General features: G+C 36.5%; 1 protein-coding gene across 1 annotated transcript in view; it reads left to right on the forward strand.

Annotated features, from left to right (window-relative positions):
* Nucleotides 1-16947, forward strand: part of LOC150037989 (callose synthase 9-like) — an 83906-nt gene extending 66959 nt beyond the window's left edge. Inside the window, exons 19-22 of the mRNA XM_090310866.1 lie at nt 1338-1398; nt 1471-1552; nt 11004-11053; nt 16509-16947. Coding sequence (XP_090166992.1) covers nt 1338-1398; nt 1471-1552; nt 11004-11053; nt 16509-16616 — 301 coding nt within the window. The 3' untranslated portion in view covers nt 16617-16947. The remainder of the gene's footprint in view (nt 1-1337; nt 1399-1470; nt 1553-11003; nt 11054-16508) is intronic.
* Nucleotides 16948-19141: the final 2194 nt, after the last annotated feature.

Here is a 19141-nt window from a genome sequence, read left to right on the forward strand (position 1 = left end):
AGAAAAAAACAAGGGAGAAATGTTTTGTAAAGTTTAGATTTTGTGAGTGTTTTTTGGGATAAACCAATCTATCATTGCTACAGTCTTTCTTGGGTCAATTGCAACCCCTTTACGCTCCTAGAAAACCCCAAATATAACTTTTTAGACAAAAAAGTAGTGTTGTTGAAATTTATAGAAATTTCGTTTTAAGTATGAATAATGAAGATGACGTTATCTTGTGGATGTTAGAAAATCATGGCTCTTTTACGGTTAAGTTTTCCTCTCTCAAGCTTGTTATGAAGGAATCTTCCTTGAACAGACAAAGTTTTGATTTTATATGGAAAGACATTTGTCTTAAGAAGGTCCAAGTCTTCTTATAGATATTCTTTTTTGAAAGGCTGAATACTTATTGTAGAATCCAAAGAAACCTGCAGAATTATGCTCTCTCCCCGTATTGGTGTGTTCTTTGTAGAAGAAGTGTGGAGTCTTTGATGCATCTCTAATTTTTTTGCCCCGTTACTACGAGTTCTTAGGGAAGGTTGTTTAGTTTGTTCAACTTGCAATGGTGTTGGGGCAAGTCCTTCTTGTTCTCCAGGACCTACAGTTTATGGATGTTCACCTTGTTCGTTTAGAGCTATTTGCATTTTTATGGATTGTTCAAGAGCATGCATAAACTAACTAACCTTGCTCACGGCATATGCAATATCAAGATATGTATGTGAGTCATGTGACAAATAAATTAATCTTCCAACAAGTCTCTAGTACGTTCCTTGTCCTTTAGTTCTTCAGCTTTTGCTACTTGTAGCTTTAGATTAGGTTCAATACGGGTTCGCAACCCTGCAACTATGTAGCCGGTTTCTTTAAGCAAGTCAAGGACATACTTCCTTTACTCAGCAAAGATAACCTTCTTTGATCTTGCGAATTTCATTTCTAGGAAATATTTTTACGTTCCCATGTCCTTGATTTAAAACTCACATGCAAGAAGTAGTTCTTTGTTGTGAGTTAAGACGTTAAGTTGAAGAGTGGAGTGATCCAAGAAAGGCGCTGGATTGTACTCTCTGATAGCACTTGATCTGAGGGCTTTGTTTAGAATCGAAACAAGTGCTGCAAAGTACAAGATGGTTGGCTTAAATACAAGAGAGAAGTGCAGCCAACAAACTATTTAACAGCCAAGAATCAGCTGAGAGAGAGTAAACTAACTGACAAATTTGTAACTGAATATGGTTTGAATAAGTAATACAAAGACAAAGGTAAATATGCCCCTACATTAAATTCGTCCTTTAACTGCTCAAGTAAATATTATAGAGCAATGAAATTTTGTTTGTGTATATGAGGACATTCCCAATCTCATTTTGCAGATACATGCTTTTGTGGATTATCATTCTGGGTGGAAAATTTGCATTTGCCTATTTTCTTCAGGTTAGTTATGGTATTTATGCAATGATATCTATCTTTAGGCATGGATCTAAAGACTTGATACGTCTCTTGCAGATCAAGCCTCTTGTTGGACCTACAAGGCTTATTGTAAATATGAGAGAGAGAAGATATTTGTGGCATGACTTCGTGTCTAAAAGTGAGTTTTCATTTCATTTCGAGTCGTAGGTCATAGGTTTGTGTTGTGTTTATTTTGATAAAATCACGTTGCTTTGTTATTTAGTGCAAGTATCTTATCTGTTATTGTTTGTGATATTTGCTGTTTGATCTCAAGTCTACATTTTTTTATTTGGTTTCTTTATGTTCTGCAAGGATGCTGCCGTGCTGGCCATCTTTTTGTGTAATGTTATCTTATCTTGTAAAATATCTAGAATTTGTAGGGAATAATATTATTTTCCTGTTGAATATGTATAATTTAGGTCTTCTCATATAGGGTAAAGATCTCTTACAAATATGGAAAGAATAAAGACAATAATTAATAAATATTTGACAATTAACATTTATATATAAATATAGAAATTTCAACACTCCCCATCAAGCTGGTTTGAAGATGTCTTCTATAGTCAGCTTGTCAATCAATCTTTCAAATTGTTGCTTTGAAAGGCCTTTAGTTAGCACATCAATAATTTGATCTGTTATAGGAAGATAAAGAATATATATTGTTCCTGCTTCAATCTTCTCTTTAATAAAATGTTTATCAACCTTGATATTTTGTTCTATCATGTAGAACTGGGTTATGGGCAGTGGAAATGGCGGCTTTATTGTCACAATAAATTTGTATAAACGTAGTCAAAGAAATCTTCAACTTTTCAGTATCCTTTTAATCCATATGCCCTCACAAATTCCATGAGCTAAGGCTTTAAACTCTGCTTTAGCACTATTTCTGGCCACCACATTCTGTTTTTTACTTCTCCTAGTAACCAAATTTCCTCCGACAAATGAACAATAACCAGAGGTAGATCTTTTATTTGTGGCACTTCCTTCGCAATCTGCATCAATGTAGACTTCTATTTGGAAGTGATTATTCCTTTTGAATGGAATACCTTCTCCAGGAGCCCTTTTCAAATACCTCAAAATTTTGTAGGCAACTTCAAAATGAGTTGGTCCAGGAGCATGCATAAATTGACTAACCATGCTCACAACATATGCAATATCAGGGCATGTATGAGACAGATAATATCACAACATATGCAATACCAACAAGTTTCTGATATCGTTCCTTATCTTATATTTCTTCTACTTTCATTACTAGCAACTTTAGATTAGGTTGAATAGGAGTTTCTGCAATCTTGCAATCAAGTAAACTTGTTTCTTCAAGTAAGTTAAGATCATAATTTCTTTGGTCAACAAAGGTCCCCTTCTTTGATCTTGCAAATTCCATTTCTAGGAAATATTTCAACGGTCACAGGTCCTTAATTTGAAACTCACATGCCAATTTTTTCTTCAGATCAGTTAAACTTGCTTTATCATCACCTGGGAGAATAATATCATCTACATAAACTGTTAAAAATAAAGAATAGGGAAGAGAAGAACAACAAGATTACGTGGAAACCCTAGTACAGGGAGAAAAACCACGATATAAAGACTTTTTCTTATTCTTTTTAAATCTGAGACGCTGAATACACAGGCGGTTCCTAAGTTCTATTCTTTTCTAGAGCTCTTATTTCTTCCATAATAGCATACTGCCATCCTGGTTTTTTCATTGCAACACTTATATCATCTGGAACCACCTCAGTGTCCAAACTAGTAGTGAATGCTTTGAACTCGGATGCCAGATTACTATACGTCATGTAACTATGCATAGGGTATTTAGTACATGAGCGAGTACCTTTCCTCAAAGCTATAGGAAGATCAAGCGATGCATCACGTTCTTTCACCTCTCCGGGCTCTTCACCATGATCGATTATCTGTGTATCAGAAACTTTAGTAGTATCTTCCACATCATCATTAGCAAGAATCATTTCATTCTCTGCAGTTTCAATCATTTCATCCTCTGCAGTTTCCCCTTCTGTCACTCTTTCAGCATTACTGCTTCCTTCTCCCTTATCTTGCCTGCCTTCATCAGTCTCCATACATATATCAACATCATTAATTTTAGGAATATATGTACCTGGATCTGATGGCGGGTCCGACTCCTTCACTGGAGCCGACAGTTCTGGTTCAACAGGTGACACTACTTCCTTCCTGAAATTTTTCCTGTAGTAAGTTTTCCAAGGAACTTGATTGGTAGGAAGGACCAGACTATCATGCTCAGAACTAGGGTTAGACAAGGTTTGAATGGACGCTGACTCTTAAAGGAATAGCATAAGATGACTAGTTAGTCTCTTCATTTATTTTCTCCTCCTGAAGATGACTAACAGGAAAAAACAATTGATCCTCGAGAAAGGTGACATCCATGGAGTCATAGTATTTACGAGACGACGGGTGATAGCACTTATATCCACGTTGATGGAGTGGATATCCAACAAAGACACTTTTGAGCATGAGGAGTAAAATTCGTGCGGTTTGGACCATGGGAGTGAACAAAAGCAACACAACCAAAAACCCGAAGAGGAACATCAGAGATTAATCGAGTAGTTGGAAAGGACTCTTTAAATAATTCTAAAGGAGTATGAAGATTAAGAATACGAGAGGGCATCCGATTGATGAGGTGGGTAGTAGTGAGAAATGCATCTCCCCAGAGGTAGGACGGAAGAGTAGCAGATAACATAAGAGACCGGGCTACTTCAACCAGATGCCGATTTTTACGCTCAGCTACTCCATTTTGTTGCGGAGTGTAAGCACACGAACTATGGTGGACAATAACCTTAGAAACAAGAAAATCCCTGAAGGAGGCATTGAAAAATTCTCGCCCATTATCACTCCTTAAAATCCCAATCTTTGTTTTAAACTGAGTTTCGACAGTTGTATAAAACTGTTGGAAAACAGAGGACACTTCAGATTTGCCAGTAAGAAGAAAAACTCAGGTAAGGCAGGTGTGATCATCTATAAAAGTGACAAACCACCGTTTTCCAGTGGAAGTAGTAACTGGTGAGGGACCCCATACATCATTATAAACAAGAGAAAACGGACTCGAGGGTTTGTAAGGCTGAGAACGGAAAGAAACACGATGTTGCTTAGCACGAAATCACAATTAAAAGAAGAAGTATTAACATTGCGAAATAAATGTGGAAATAAATATTTCATATATTGAAAATTCGGATGTCCTAAACGGAAATGCCATAACATAACATCATGTCCAGAAACAGAGAAATTTAAAAACATAAACCCAGTTTGATGATCATTCCTAGAGGAAGCTTCGTCAGAAAGGAAGTATAGTCCCCTATCGTGCCGGGCAGTGCCAATCGTCATCCCCGATTTTAGATCCTGAAAAAAAATGGAATCCGGTGAGAAAATTGCCTTACACTTCAAATCTCTTGTTATTTTACTGACAGATAACAAATTATACGATATTTTAGGCACATGTAAGGTATCACGCAGAATTAAACCATTAAACAGAGAGATATTGCCTTTTCCCGCAACAGGGGCAAAAGACTTGTCTGCAATGCGAATACACTCATTACCAGCACTTGGGTTATATGACATAAATAGCTTTGAGGAACTTGTAAGATGATTTGTGGCCCCTGAATCCACAATCTATGGTTTTTTTACCATTTATACTAATCAGGCCAAAAGAAGGGAAATTACCTGACTGTGCAATCGCACTCACTCCAACTGTACTCAAGTTGTGCTTATTGTCACCAGAAGATTGCTTCTGAGTCTGTTCATCTACTGAGTCACTTACCAGGGCACGACTAGTATTAGATTTGTCATGAGACCGTCGTCAACTCCTATTTGGGGGTTTCCTGTGCAATTTCCAACACGGGTCCTTTGTATGCCAGAGCTTCTTACAATGTTCACAAATAGGTGGGGGTTTTTTATCACCATCAGCACTGGACGACTTTGCGACGAAAGCGACTGCGTTAGTAGTATGAATGAGATTATTCATGGCACACGATCGATCCTCTTCCAGCTGTATTTCAGAGCAGACTTCTCTGAGTGAAGGAGTTGAGCGTTGGCCCAATATCCGACTACGAACACCATTAAATTTAGGGTTTAATCCAGCCAAGAACACGTAAACACAATCTGCCTCCTCAATCTTCAAGTATTGGGCCCCATCTTGTGGACAGTTCTAGACAATCTTTCTACACAAGTCCATCTCTTTCCACAGCATTAATAGTTTGTTAAAATAAGAAGTAACATCCATGGACCCTTGCTTGCATTCATGGACCTGTTTGTGGAGCGTATATAGCCGAGAGGCATTCTGTCTTTTAGAGTATAGATCTTGCGCTACCTCCTAGATATCCTTAGTGGTTGCAGCATATAACAGTGGTCTTCCTATCTGGGGTTCCATACTATTCACCAAAACAAAACGTAACAACGAGTCTTCTCCTTTCCAAATTCGTTCTTGTGGATCACCTGGAGCCGGCTTTGGAATTTCTCCCGTCAAGTATCCAAACTTGTGACGCCCTTCCAAGGCCATTCGGATTGATTGGGACCAGGAGAAATAATTTTGGCTATTTAATTTTTTCCCTGCAATAAATCCTGCAGAATTACCCATCGAACCAGATAAGTAGGAAACATTTGGCAGAACAGGTAACGAGTTTACCGGATTTTCTAAATAAACTGGTTAGGGATTTGCACCGAACATTGTATCCAAATCAGAAATCTGTTGTTGCAAGTTAGCCAACCGTTGTCTCGTCTGGGTAATGGCTTGAACTACAAGCGGCTGGGAATGGTGCTGTCACTGTCGGCTAGAAGGATGCCGCCGGCTGGAAGGAGGTCGCCGGTTGGCTGGGTTGTTCAAGAGAGCCGGCTCGTTCTCTGCCCGACGTCACTCCTTGCAGAACCGAAGGGTTTGTCGTGGACGGGTTGGCCGACACAAAACCCATTGGACCGGAGCGGAAGTCGAAGGGTCGGGTTTGTCCATCGCGGATCTGCCATTGTTCAGCCCGGAATGACCCGGTCTGTCAATCGCGGAAGTCGAAGGGCCTGGTTTGCTCCAGATCGAACCGATATGCCTGTTCTTCATGGCCAAGGTGGCCGATTTTGCCCAGATCGTGGTCGACTCTGCCCAGGTTGTAGTTCGTCTGTTCTTCGCGGCCAGCCCCGACCGCAATCGGGAGATTCATTTGCTGGTCGATTCTGCCTAGATCTTGATTCGTCTGTTCTTCGTGGCCAGCCTCGATCGCGCCCGAACGATCCATCTGCTGTTCGTGGGTTTGGCTTGTTTCTGCATGGAGAAGCCCGACCGGCGCAGTCTAATGTGGTGGCTCCCACTGACGGCCACTCTTCGATGACTGCAATTGGACGACAGAAAGTAACTCTGGTAGGGCTGCCTGAAAACACTCCTTTACAGTTGCTCGGATAGCCGTTTTCATGTCAAAACTCGAAGACCCATCAGCAGAAGAAGATTGGGGTTGATTCTCTTCCATAACGGCTAGGGTTTCGTCACATAGCTCTGATACCATGTTAAAAATAAAGAATAGGGAAGAGAAGAACAACAAGATTACGTGGAAATCCTAGTACAGGGAGAAAAACCACGATATAAAGACTTTTTCTTATTTTTTTTAAATCTGATACACTGAATACACAGGGAACCACTGTATAAATAGACAGTAGAAAACCCTAGGGGTCTACACAATTACATATACGCCCCTAGGTTAATAATCCTATTTTCAACATAAACAATAAAAAATTGAGATTTTATTATTCTCTGAGTGTTTATAAAATAATGTATGATCTGTTTGACTTTGAAGAAATCCATAACCGGACACAACTTTTTCAAAACGTTCAAACCAAGTTCTTAGGGATTGTTTAAGGCCATAAAGAAGTTTCTTTAATTTGCAAATTTTACTACAGCCAAACTCCTTTCCAAAACCTGGTGGTAAGTCATAAAGACTTCTTCCTCAAGATCACCATTCAGAAAGGCATTTTTCACGTCAAGTTGGTAAAGAGGTCAATCTAAATTATCTGCAAGAGATAAAAAAAAAACTCTGATAGAGTTTATTTTAGTAACATGAGTAAATGTTTCTTGATAATCAATTTCTTATGTTTGAGTGAATCCTTTAGCTATCAGTCTGACCTCGTATCTATCAACACTACCATTAACATTATATTTTATGGTAAACACCCATTTACAACCCATTGGTTTCTTATTTTTAGGCAACTCTACTATTTCCCAAGTTCCATTTTGTTTTAGAGCATTCATATCCTCTATGACTGCTAATTTCCAATTTGGATCATCTAAAGCCTCATGTATATTCTTTGAAACTAACAAGTCATCTATCCTGGATATGAAAACTCTATGACTATGAGACAATTTTTGATATGACAAAAAATTTGCAACAAGATATTTGGCACAACTTCGAATACCTTTTTTAAGGGCAATGGGAACATCGAGACTAGACACAATTGGCAAAGTACTTTGAATAGTTGAAGGAGTAGAAATGGAAGAAGGATTACCAGTTTCATTCATCAGAGTCTCAGATTGGCTATGTGATGGATCAACTATCTTGTCTTGGTTCCTTTGATTGAATGTTCTTCTAGTATAAAATTTAAATTTAGGAACTTGATAAATATAACTATTTTATAGTATATCTCCCTTTGATTGAGAAGTTTTTTTGCTTGGCATCATGGAACTAGTAACATCTGGTAATTAGGACTGAAAAAGGGAATACAAACATCCTAAAAATTTTCTTCCAAAATTGGTTTCTCCTTCTGAAGAGAATTTTGGGGAAAATAGGGTTGGTTTTTTAAAAAAGATACATCCATAGTTATGAAAAACTTTTTTGTCAGAGGATCAAAACATTTATAACCTTTTTTTACTTGAAGAGTAACCAATGAAAATGCACTTAACAGCCCGATGATCAAGTTTGGACTGAAAGTGATTAGGCATGTGAACATAAGTAGTACACCCAAAAACTTTAAGTGTATATGCGGGATGTTGGAAAAACAGTTTTATGGCAGTCCATAGTGGTTTAAATTCAAGATCTTACTAGGCATTCTATTTATTAGCTACGTAGCTGTGAGAATTGCTTCCCCCGATAGATATTTTGGAATATGCATGGAAAACATTATAGCACGTGCCACTTCAAGTAAATGTCTATTTTTTCTTTCAACAAATCCCATTTTGTTGAGGAGTATCCCAACATATAGACTGATGAATAATTCTTTTTTGTTTCAAGAATTCACTAAAAAACCATTAAAGTACTCGGTTTCATTATCAGAGTGTAAAATGCAACTTTGGTTTGAAATTGAGTTTCAATCGTTTTGTAAAAATATTTTAAAATATCTTTCACCTTAATTTTTTTCTCCAGACCCAAGATAAATAATGTGGGATCCTCAACATGTCCCCTCAAAATGTTGATGGATGGCCTTGCCAAGTTAGGTTCTATTAGAGAAGCAAAGGCCTCCCCACCCACCCCCCTCCCCGAGGTGAAAAGCTGCAACATTGGAGAACACTTTGGTAGGTTGTGATGTTAGTCTTCTCACCTTGTGATCCTTTTAGGCTACAACCTTTGGTATGTCTGCTTTTAGCCTTTTAGGATCCTTCAGGAGAAAAGATTCGAAGGCTACTTGGAGCTTGTAAAAAGGCTTCTTTCTCGAATAGAGGACCTAGTTTGCTTTCTTTCATGGTGTGTTTACCACGTATTAGGGAGTGTTGTCTTTTATGATAGATAAGGTTTTGCTCCACTTTTCTTCTGAGTGAAGGGAAGCATTCTTTGAAGGGTCTTTTTATGTGTGTGAATCATTTGTGGTATTTGGTTTGAGAAGAATAATAGAGATTTTAGGGGTGGAGATGACTTAGGAGAAGGTTTGGTCCTAGGTAGGTTACACGCCTTGCTATGGGCTATTGTGTCTATGGACTTTTGTAGTTATTTAGGGGGTGTTTGGGACCCCAAGTTGAATTGGGTAGAGTGGACTATTATAATCCACTCAGTGTTTGAGCCTCCTATTATTATAGTTGAAGCCAATGAGTATTGTAACCCACAATTAGCTACAATAAAGACTATTCGAAACCCTCTTTAGCTATAGTGAACACTAGTTGGAAATCCTCTTTAACTACAATGAACACATAATGTGTTTTTTCCCCCAGATGGTGCCTTGTTTAATTCTTGTTTGGTTTTTCTATGTTCAAGTACTTAGAAATACATTCAAATAGTTTTGATTGGTCTTTGTATTCTCATTTAAATATAAAATAATAGAGAACCAATATATTACAAAATAATGTTTTCTTAAATTAAAGTATGAAAAAGGATTGTTTTCAAATATAGAAAAATGAACCAAAATATTTTTAAATATAGCAAAATATCATTGGGTACCACTGATATACACTGATAGACTGCTATCATCCATCACTGATAGACATTGATAGACGCTGATAGACTGTAACATTTTATTATGTTTGAAAATATTTTCAACAGTTTAACATTTAAAACAATTCCCCTAAAAAAAAATGTAATTGCAAAAAATGAATAAATAAATAAAAGAAGCTTCAACCTTGACTTTTTTTTTTCAGCTTTAGTATAGTCATAAAAAATGAAGTATAAAAAAATGTAATCAAATTTCTTTCTTAAATTAAATTATAGAAAGATGTAATTGCATCAAAAATTGAAAACGTTTCAACTTTGATTTATTTATTATTATTATTATTATTGTAGTTTTAGTATAGTTATAAATAATGAAACATAAAAAATGTAATAAAAATTCTTTCTTAAAATAAAGTACAAAAAATAGTGCGGTTTTCAAATGTAGAAAAATGAATCAAAATATTTACAAAATATAGCAAAATTTAAAAACTATTAATGATAGATGTTGATAGATACTGATAGACTTCTATTAGTAGTTATCAATCAATTTTAAAATTTTTCTATATCTTGTAAATATTTTCAACAGTTTTATTATTTGAAATAATTTCTGAAAAATATAATTACAAAAAAATTGAAAAATAGTAGAAAAAGCCTAAACACTAACTAGAATAACCTGCAACCCGAACACACAAATTAACATAACCCAGACTATTTTACTCAGCACCCCAAACACAAACTATTATACTTCACAAACTATTATAACCCATAGACTATAATAATCACTGACGATAATAACCAACCTAGCGCCCCCAAGCAACCTCTTAATATTCTTTTAGATTATAGTTCCTTCTTTGTTAATTTGGATCCTTTTTTATTTTTCTTTTTATATAGATGGTTTCCCAATCTCCTTTGTATTCTTCATTTTTATCCTAATGAAAGTTTGGTTTCTCAATAAAAGAATTAAAAGAAAACTTTTTTGGTTCCTGACATGGATCTCATCAATAAATATGAACTTTGATCCATTATCCTTGCATCCTCTGTCATTTGTATTTATAACGGGATATCCTAAGGGAAGTCCTTGATATATCTTACGTCTTCAATCTCTTATTTTTTCTCTTTATAAGGAAAAGCCTTTACAGAATCTACAAAAATTTATTCATTACAATCATCTTTTACACTGTTTCGAATGTTATTCCCTTTCTTTTGTCTGACTTCTCATATCTTATATCCTATTTGCAGATAGTCCTAATGCTTTGACTATTCTTAGCTTATGGGTCCCCGTGGTTGCTGTAAGTTTAAATTTGCATACATCAATATTGCCCATGTACTGATATATTTGGTAGAACTGTCATTTCCCTTTTCAATTTGATTAGCCTACGAATTGTTCAATTATCATTTTTTTGTAAAATGTTGAATGCTTAGAATCATGATTGTCTGATTTACATAATTGGTATGATTTTAAAATAAAATAGATAAACTTGCTTTAATTAAGATGAGCAAGAGCAAGCCACACAAGAAGTTAGGTTAAGTCAAAAGATGGTTGATCGAGTCATCAGATGTAACAACTCAACTTGCTAAGATCTCTATCCAGAGTCATTAAGAAATAAAGGGAAAAGACCACCATAAATAACTTAATGAAAAAAATCAAATAATTTTGTTTCGAGATCCCTGCTAAAACAATAAACCAAAGCATTCAAAAGAGAAAACAAGCTGTACTTCTAGGAAGAAAACTCTAAAAGAGCACTGAAAAAAAAAATCGAAGTCTAAAGAATGGCATAAGTGGAACATACATCTCTCATCCTATGGCACTATCAATGGATCACCTCGTCACATGCCCTTTACGTTCTGATTATTACCCGGAAAATTTTAAAAGAAAAGGTCGAGTATTTTGATATCATTAATCAATGAGTTGATAAAAATCATTTTGTTACATCGTTGACAATGAGCTGATGTAATAATAAAAATCATCTTGTTACATTGTTGTCAATCAGCTGATGTAAATCAATTATTATAAACAGATAGAAGTTGTTCTCAATATTTTTGGAGAGAATAATGATCTTATTCATTAATCAGGCTGAAGATACATATATATATATATAGGCAACTAAGAAACCCTAATCTAGGAGATGTAAAATTACAATAAAGGACAACTAATCATAATTACAATATAAATACATATTGTAACACTCTCCCTCAAACTGGAGCAAATATGTCAATCATGCCCAGCTTGTTGCATAGATAACTTATTCTTGCTCCATTTACTGCTTTAGGATATTTCCCAATTATTCTCCTGTCTTCACATTTCCTATAGATATCAACCCTTGTATTTTCTCATGAATAAAATAACAATCCACTTCAAAATATTTAGTTCGTTCATGAAATATTGGGTCAGATGCAATGTGGAGAGCAGCTTGATTATCAAACCATAGTTTAGCTGGCACATTAACACTGAAGCCCACCTCAGATAAAAGTTGATGTATTTACACTATTTCTCACATAGATTGTGCCATAGCTCTATATTTTGACTCAACACTTGAACGTGAAACTACGTTCTGTTTCTTACTTTTCCACGACACCAAGTTTCCTCCTACAAAAATACAATATCCAAAGGTCGATCGCTATCTTCTTAAGATCTAGCCCAATCAGCATCTGAAAAACATTCAACCCTTGTATGACCATGATCTTTATATAAGATCCCACGTCCAGGTGCATCTTTTAGATAACATAAGATTTGTTCAACTGCAACCCAATGATCCATAGTCGGGGAAGACATAAACTGACTCACAATACTTATAGAATAAGCAATGTTAGGTCGTATCACTGTTAAATAGTTCAACTTTCCAACTAATGTTCTATATATCTCGAGATATTTAAACAATTTTCCTTCCTTAGCAAGTTGCAAATTTGGTATCATTGGAGTGCTCGACTAAATTTATCAAACCATTCATGAGGACTTTGTCTCGATCCACACAAAGATTTTCGAAGGCGACACACCTTATCATTCTCCCCCTGAGCAACAAACCTAGGTGGTTGCTCCATATAAACTTCCTCTTGAAGATCACCATGAAGAAAAGCATTCTTAATATCAAGTTGATGCAAAGGTCAATTGTGAGTAGCAGCCATCGATATAAATAGTTGAATGTAAGTTAATTTGGCAACAAGAGAAAATGTATCAGAATAATCAATCCCATAGATTTGGGCATAAGCTTTGGCAACAAGACGAGCTTTCAATCGAGCCATTGTTCCATCGGGATTGACCTTTATAGCAAACACCCATTTACACCCAATGGCCTTCTTTCCAGCCGGATGCGAAACGAGATCCCAAGTACCATTATCATCCAAAGCAGTCATATCCTCAATCATTACACTACGCCACTCGGGATGAGATAAAGCTTCATGAATAGAGTTAGGGATAGAGGTGGAATCAAGAGATGTAATAAAAGAATAAGTGGGATGAGACAACTGGTTATATGAAACAAACGAAGAAATAGGGTAAGTAAAAGTGCATTTACCTTTTTGAAAGGCAATGGGAAGATCATCACTTGGTCCTGGGTAAAATGTCGAAGAAGGCAGTGATGGAGGACATGGGTTTGAAAGTGGCTGTGGAGGACGCCTGAAGTAGAATAACCGGAGGTTCGGAAGGAAGAGACACAGAGGAAGGTGGAGGAGAGGATGATGTAGAAGAGGTAATCTCATAGATAAAAAGATCATCATCCTCCCTCTGACACAGACTTGATGGTGATGGACTAAAGGGCATATCTTCGAAAAATGTAACATCAGGAGATATGAGATGCCTGTTTAGAGTAGGATAATAACAACGATACCCCTTTTGAATGCTCGAATTGCCTAAGAAAATGCATTTCAAAGATTTCGGATCTAATTTGGTATGATCTGGACGAGTATCCCGAACAAAACAAATACAGCCAAAGATCTTAGGGGCAATAGGAAACAAAGATTTCGTAGGAAAAAGAGTACGATAAGGAATCTCTCCATTGAGGACAGAGGAAGACATTCTATCAATCAAGAAGCAAGCAGTGGACACAGCATCAACCCAAAATTGCTTTGGAACATGCATTTGAAAGGATAAGGCGTAGGCTATTTCAAGGAGGTATCTGTTCTTTCTTTTAGCAACTCCATTTTGATATGGAGTGTCTGTGGAAGAGGACTGAGAATGATGCCATGACCACATAAGTAAGATCCAAGTGCATGAGTGAAATATTCACCAGTATTATCAGTTCGCAAGGTTTTGATAGAGACATTAAATTGATTTTGAATCTCAACATGAAAAGCACAAAAATGAGACAATAACTCTAAACAATTTTTCATTAAATCTAATCAAGTAACACAAGAATAATCAACAACAAAAGTAACAAAGTAATGAAAACTTGTTTAGGACATGACTGGACAAGGACCCCAAATATCAGAATGGACTAACTCAAAAGGAGCACTTACTCGTTTATGAACTCTAGGACTAGAACTAAGACGATGAAATTGAGAAAACTGACACGAATCACAATTCAAAGACGACAAGGAACAAAATTTTGGATAAAGTTTCTTCAACACGAACAACAATGGATCACCCAAGTGACAATGGACTTCAAATGGGGATGTAACTCCAGAGCAAGCCACAACTTTCGGTATTTGATGGTAAAAAATGTAAAGGCCCTCTGACTCAGGCACTTTACCAATAATCTTCTTCGTCATACGATCCTGAAACAAGCAATAACCAGGTAAAAACGGGACAAAACAATTAAGGTCACTAGTAAGCTAGCTAATAGAAATTAAATTAAAAGAAAATTGAGGCAAATGTAATACAGAGGACAAAGAAAGTGATGGAGTGAGAGAAATGGTGCCGGATCTAAGAACAAAAGAGGTTGATCCATTTGCCAAAGTGACAGATGGAGATGAGATAGGGGACAAAGGCGTAGAAAATAAGTTAGAATTACTTGTCATATGAGCGGTGGCACCCGAGTCTATGACCCATTTGGTAGATGATGTAAGAAGACATTTCGAATTACTTGTCTCGGCAATGGTGGCAATAGGATTCGATGACGAAGATGCTTGCAAGAATTCCTGGAACACTTGAAATTGAGCAAAGTTGTCAGCAGAGATGGTAACAGACTTCTCAGCCATATCATTAGTGGAAGTTATTTAAGCATGTTGAGATTGTTGAGTCTTATACAACTACTTTCAACAATCACGTTTCAGATGTCCTGGCTTACGTCAATAATGACAGATGATCTCTTGGGAATTTGATTTTCGATTTTCATAACTAGGCTTCTGAAAATTGTTAGTCGTCCTTGAAGTACCCCGGGAGTTATTATTATTCTTAGCATTGTTAGGTTGAGAAACAAACGAATCGGATTGAGAACTCTCAATATGAAGAACACGATTGAAGGCTTCCTCTAATGACGAAATTTCAGAATCAGAAAGAATCTGTGTTTTAGCCATTCCAAACTCAGATAAAAGTCCATTAAAAAATATCAGAACATCCATCTTTTCTCGCTAAGCTTGTTGAACTTTGACATCGGGGCTAAACGGTAATAGTAAAGCAAGTTCTATAGCTGTCTTCTCAAGTCTCATAAAGTAACTTATAATAGATTCTACTTTCTGTTCAGCTCGAAAGAATTGCATACAGACATCAAACATTCGATGTACGTGTTCTTTTCTAGAGAATAGAAATTCTAAGAGTTCTAAGAGTTCCTTCACAAAATCACAATGATCTACCAAACCAATAACCTCACTTTCAATAGAATTCTTTATCTGAAGATAAAGTCGAGCATCATCGCAAAGTCAAGCCTTTTTCTTATCATCTTTTGGTGGCTCCTTAGTCACATGGTCATCCATATCTGTGCTAAGCAAATAAATTAAACCGTCCGACGCTATTCATAGTAATTAGATCCATTTAATTTATGTTCAATTATTTTCGATGCTAGGGGAATTACATTAAATACTACTATATGCTTCACTTCATCCCTTATGGCTTAACAAACAATTTGTAGATCTCACGAGTGGAAAGAGAAAATAAGAATAGAAATTAAAGATGAACCAAAGAGCAAAACAGCTCCAAATTGAAACAAAACAGCAACGAACCCCAAGCACAAAAAGGGTATTTTTTTCAAATAACTCACAACCAAGTAGATTTCAATAAAACCAAATGCAGGAACAATCAGAAAATATGAACCGAGAACCCAACTGACGGAATGTGGAACGGTGGGCCCATGCGTTGGCGCATGGCAACGGATGAAACTCTTGGTGGCGGCACGTGAACCTCACGTGTGGCCTTTCCCGGCGATTGACGATTGCAGACTGGAACGGACGGTGATGGCGCTTCTCCTGGGATGGGAGGTGTAGACAAACGACCACTCAAACTTGATGACTCAACTCAAACCCTAACCTTGTGAGAAGCGTCAACTCTAACATATCCTAAACCGCTATGATACCATGTTCACAATACTTTTAGAGAGAATAATGATCTTATTCATTAATTAGGCTGAAGATACATACATACACACACACATATATAGGCAACTAAGAAACCCTAATCTAGGAGATGTAAAATTACAATATAAATACATGTTATAACAGAAGTTACCTTGTTGTGATCCTTTTCTTGAATATCATATGCTTGAAATTAGCAGTACATAGCTATCGTTGGGTTGGGGGAATTCAAATTTGTATATATTTTTTTTTGTCTGTAATGGGTGTGCTGTTTACTTATCTCGATTTAATTTATGGTTGTAGATTTACATCTTGGACGTTCATGTTTTCTATACTGTTATAATGGCCATTTGGAGTTCCTTAATTGGGGAAAGAGACCGTCTTGGAGAGGTACTGGTCAATTCTTATTGATTTCTTGTATTTCCTCCTTTATATGAAATGAATTAGGAAAATAGTCATGTTTCACCTTGCACTTGACTATGTGGATCAATTTTAGTTCTAAAGTTTTATTTGGTCAAATTGAATTGTAAATTTGATTATAAATTATTAAATTAATACTTTGTAAACCCATTAAATAATTAAACAAAGACATCAAATAAATTACATAAATGCTTGCAAACAAAACTTTTCAAATCTAGCTGGAATACCATAATGTTAAAAAAAATCCAAATGCAACCATAATGGATCACACATGAATCCAAATCGAATCATAATTGACTATAAGTAAAAGGGAAAAAAAAAACTTTCGGCGATGTGAATCTCTCTGTTCGCTCTCCTCCTAACCCTTCCATAAAGCCTTATAAAGACATTTGTCCGAAGGGGATGAAGGGGAGAGATGAGTAGTAAGGGATTTTACTGAAAAATTGCCATATGCTTCTAGGGGCCATGTTCTCGTATCAGAATTTTTCAAAATTCTTACCTAAAATTAGAGTTAGCAAATCCTGAAACTCTATTTCTCGTCGTCTTTAAGCAATCGACGAAAGACAATAGACCAAGAAGCCAGCATATGATCCCAATGAGATGGTATGGATCCCTTTTTTTTTTTTGAAAATGAAACAACCTTTATTAATCAATATAATTAGTACAAGAGATGAGTACTTTGATAATAAAGGAAAATACAAGGAAATCAATCAGGAAACCAAAGGATCAGTAGGTGCACCCCGGCATCTCAACTAGGTTGACACCCCCATAGCACCCTCATCATATCCAACAATTTGAGAATGCCAACAAAGGCTAAAATAAGAGTAGTCTAATGAAGCAATACAATTTGAATGTTGCAACCGAACAAAATATAGAACTAGGCTATAGAAATCTAAATTACATCAAGAAGCTAAGACAAATAAGAGTACTAAAGAAAGCGAAGCTGCTGTCTCTATTTCTGATGCTTCGATTAATCTTCCAATTGACAAAAAGATTGCCAATTTAAACTTATGTCTTGCAAGGAGTAGGCTTCAAAGCAATTAGAAATGGAGTACCAAAGCGAGGCATTGAGCTTTGCTGCCTCAAAGCGATTATACCAAGGAGTTTCAATCCCATTGAACATTCTTTGATTTCTTTCAAACCAGATTTCAACCAGCATTGCTTTTACTCCATTAGTCCATAGTAAATTGGAGTATTTCTTCAGAATAGGACTTGAAAGTAGCTGCTGAACATTGCATCTAAAGGAAAAATCAAAGACCCAAGAAGTGTTGAAGCACTTAAGGAATTTCTTCCAGCAGTTGAAGGCAAAACAGCAGTCAAAAAATAAATGTTGGAGGTCTTCTTCGGCTGATTTACAAAGGACACACCAATTGGGGGAAATAGAAAAGCAAGGCAGCTTTTTTTGCAGCACCGATGAACAATTTAGGGTTCCAAACAGCGTTATCCAAACAGTTATATTAACCCTTCGAGGGCTGTTAGACTTCCATAGACTCTTGTGAAGGCTGGTTGATAATGGGGTGGTCTCGGAAAGAAGGTTAAATAGGGATTTTACTGAGAAAGAGCTATGTTTTTCAAGGGACCAAATACGAATGTCTTCCTTATTGGATAATCTTTGCTCAGCCAATAATGCTAGTAAGGCTTGGAACTCTAAAATCTCATCATCTTTTAGGTCTCTTCTGAAGTTTAGAGTCCAAGAAGAGGTGTGATAGTCCATATACTGTGATAATGAACCATTTGGAAGCAATGTTAGTCTGAAAAGGGAAGGAAATCTGTCTTTTAACTGAAAAGAGTCCAGCCAAGGGTCATGCCAAAATGCAATTTTGGTTCCATTCCCTACTTTAAAGACGGCCAACTTCTCAATAATCAACCAAGATCTTGAAATACTTATCCAAGGGCTTCGAAGACTACAATGAACCTTGCCGGAAGTATGCCAACCAAAAAGACGGCTACCATGTATACTCAAAATAACTTGGCTCCAAAGGGAAGGTTGCTCTTTTAGGAATCTCCAACCCCATTTGGCTAATAAGGCCACATTTTTAGCTTTTAAACCTCCAATTCTGAGTCCCCCATCAGCTTGATTCTTAGAAACTAGCTCCCATTTTGCTAGATGATTTATCTTTCCCCTTTTAAAACCTTCCCAAAAGAAGTTTCTGATAATTTTTTCGATGGATGAAATCACTTTTTTAGGCATCAAGAAGGAGGACATATAGTAAGTTGGGAGGTTGGCAAGGACTGAGTTGCATAAGGTAGCTCTTCCCCCTCTTGATAAGTTATATCTTCTCCACTTGTCAAGTTTTTTGTGAACTTTATCAGTGACCGGTTGCCAAAACAATAATTTCTTTGGGTGCCCCCAAGAGAAAGGCCTAAATATATGAACGGTAGGTGTGTTAATTGGCAACACAGTCTTGAAGCCACTGCCCTTAACTTAGAATCTTCAATATTTATCCCACAAATGGCAGATTTTTCCTAATTAACTTTCTGCCCCGAACACCACTCATACAAAGTAATAGATTTTT

Source organism: Benincasa hispida, chromosome 2 (assembly GCF_027475165.1).
Source record: "Benincasa hispida cultivar pf3 chromosome 2, pf3_genome.v1.1, whole genome shotgun sequence".
NCBI classification, from domain to species: domain Eukaryota; kingdom Viridiplantae; phylum Streptophyta; class Magnoliopsida; order Cucurbitales; family Cucurbitaceae; genus Benincasa; species Benincasa hispida.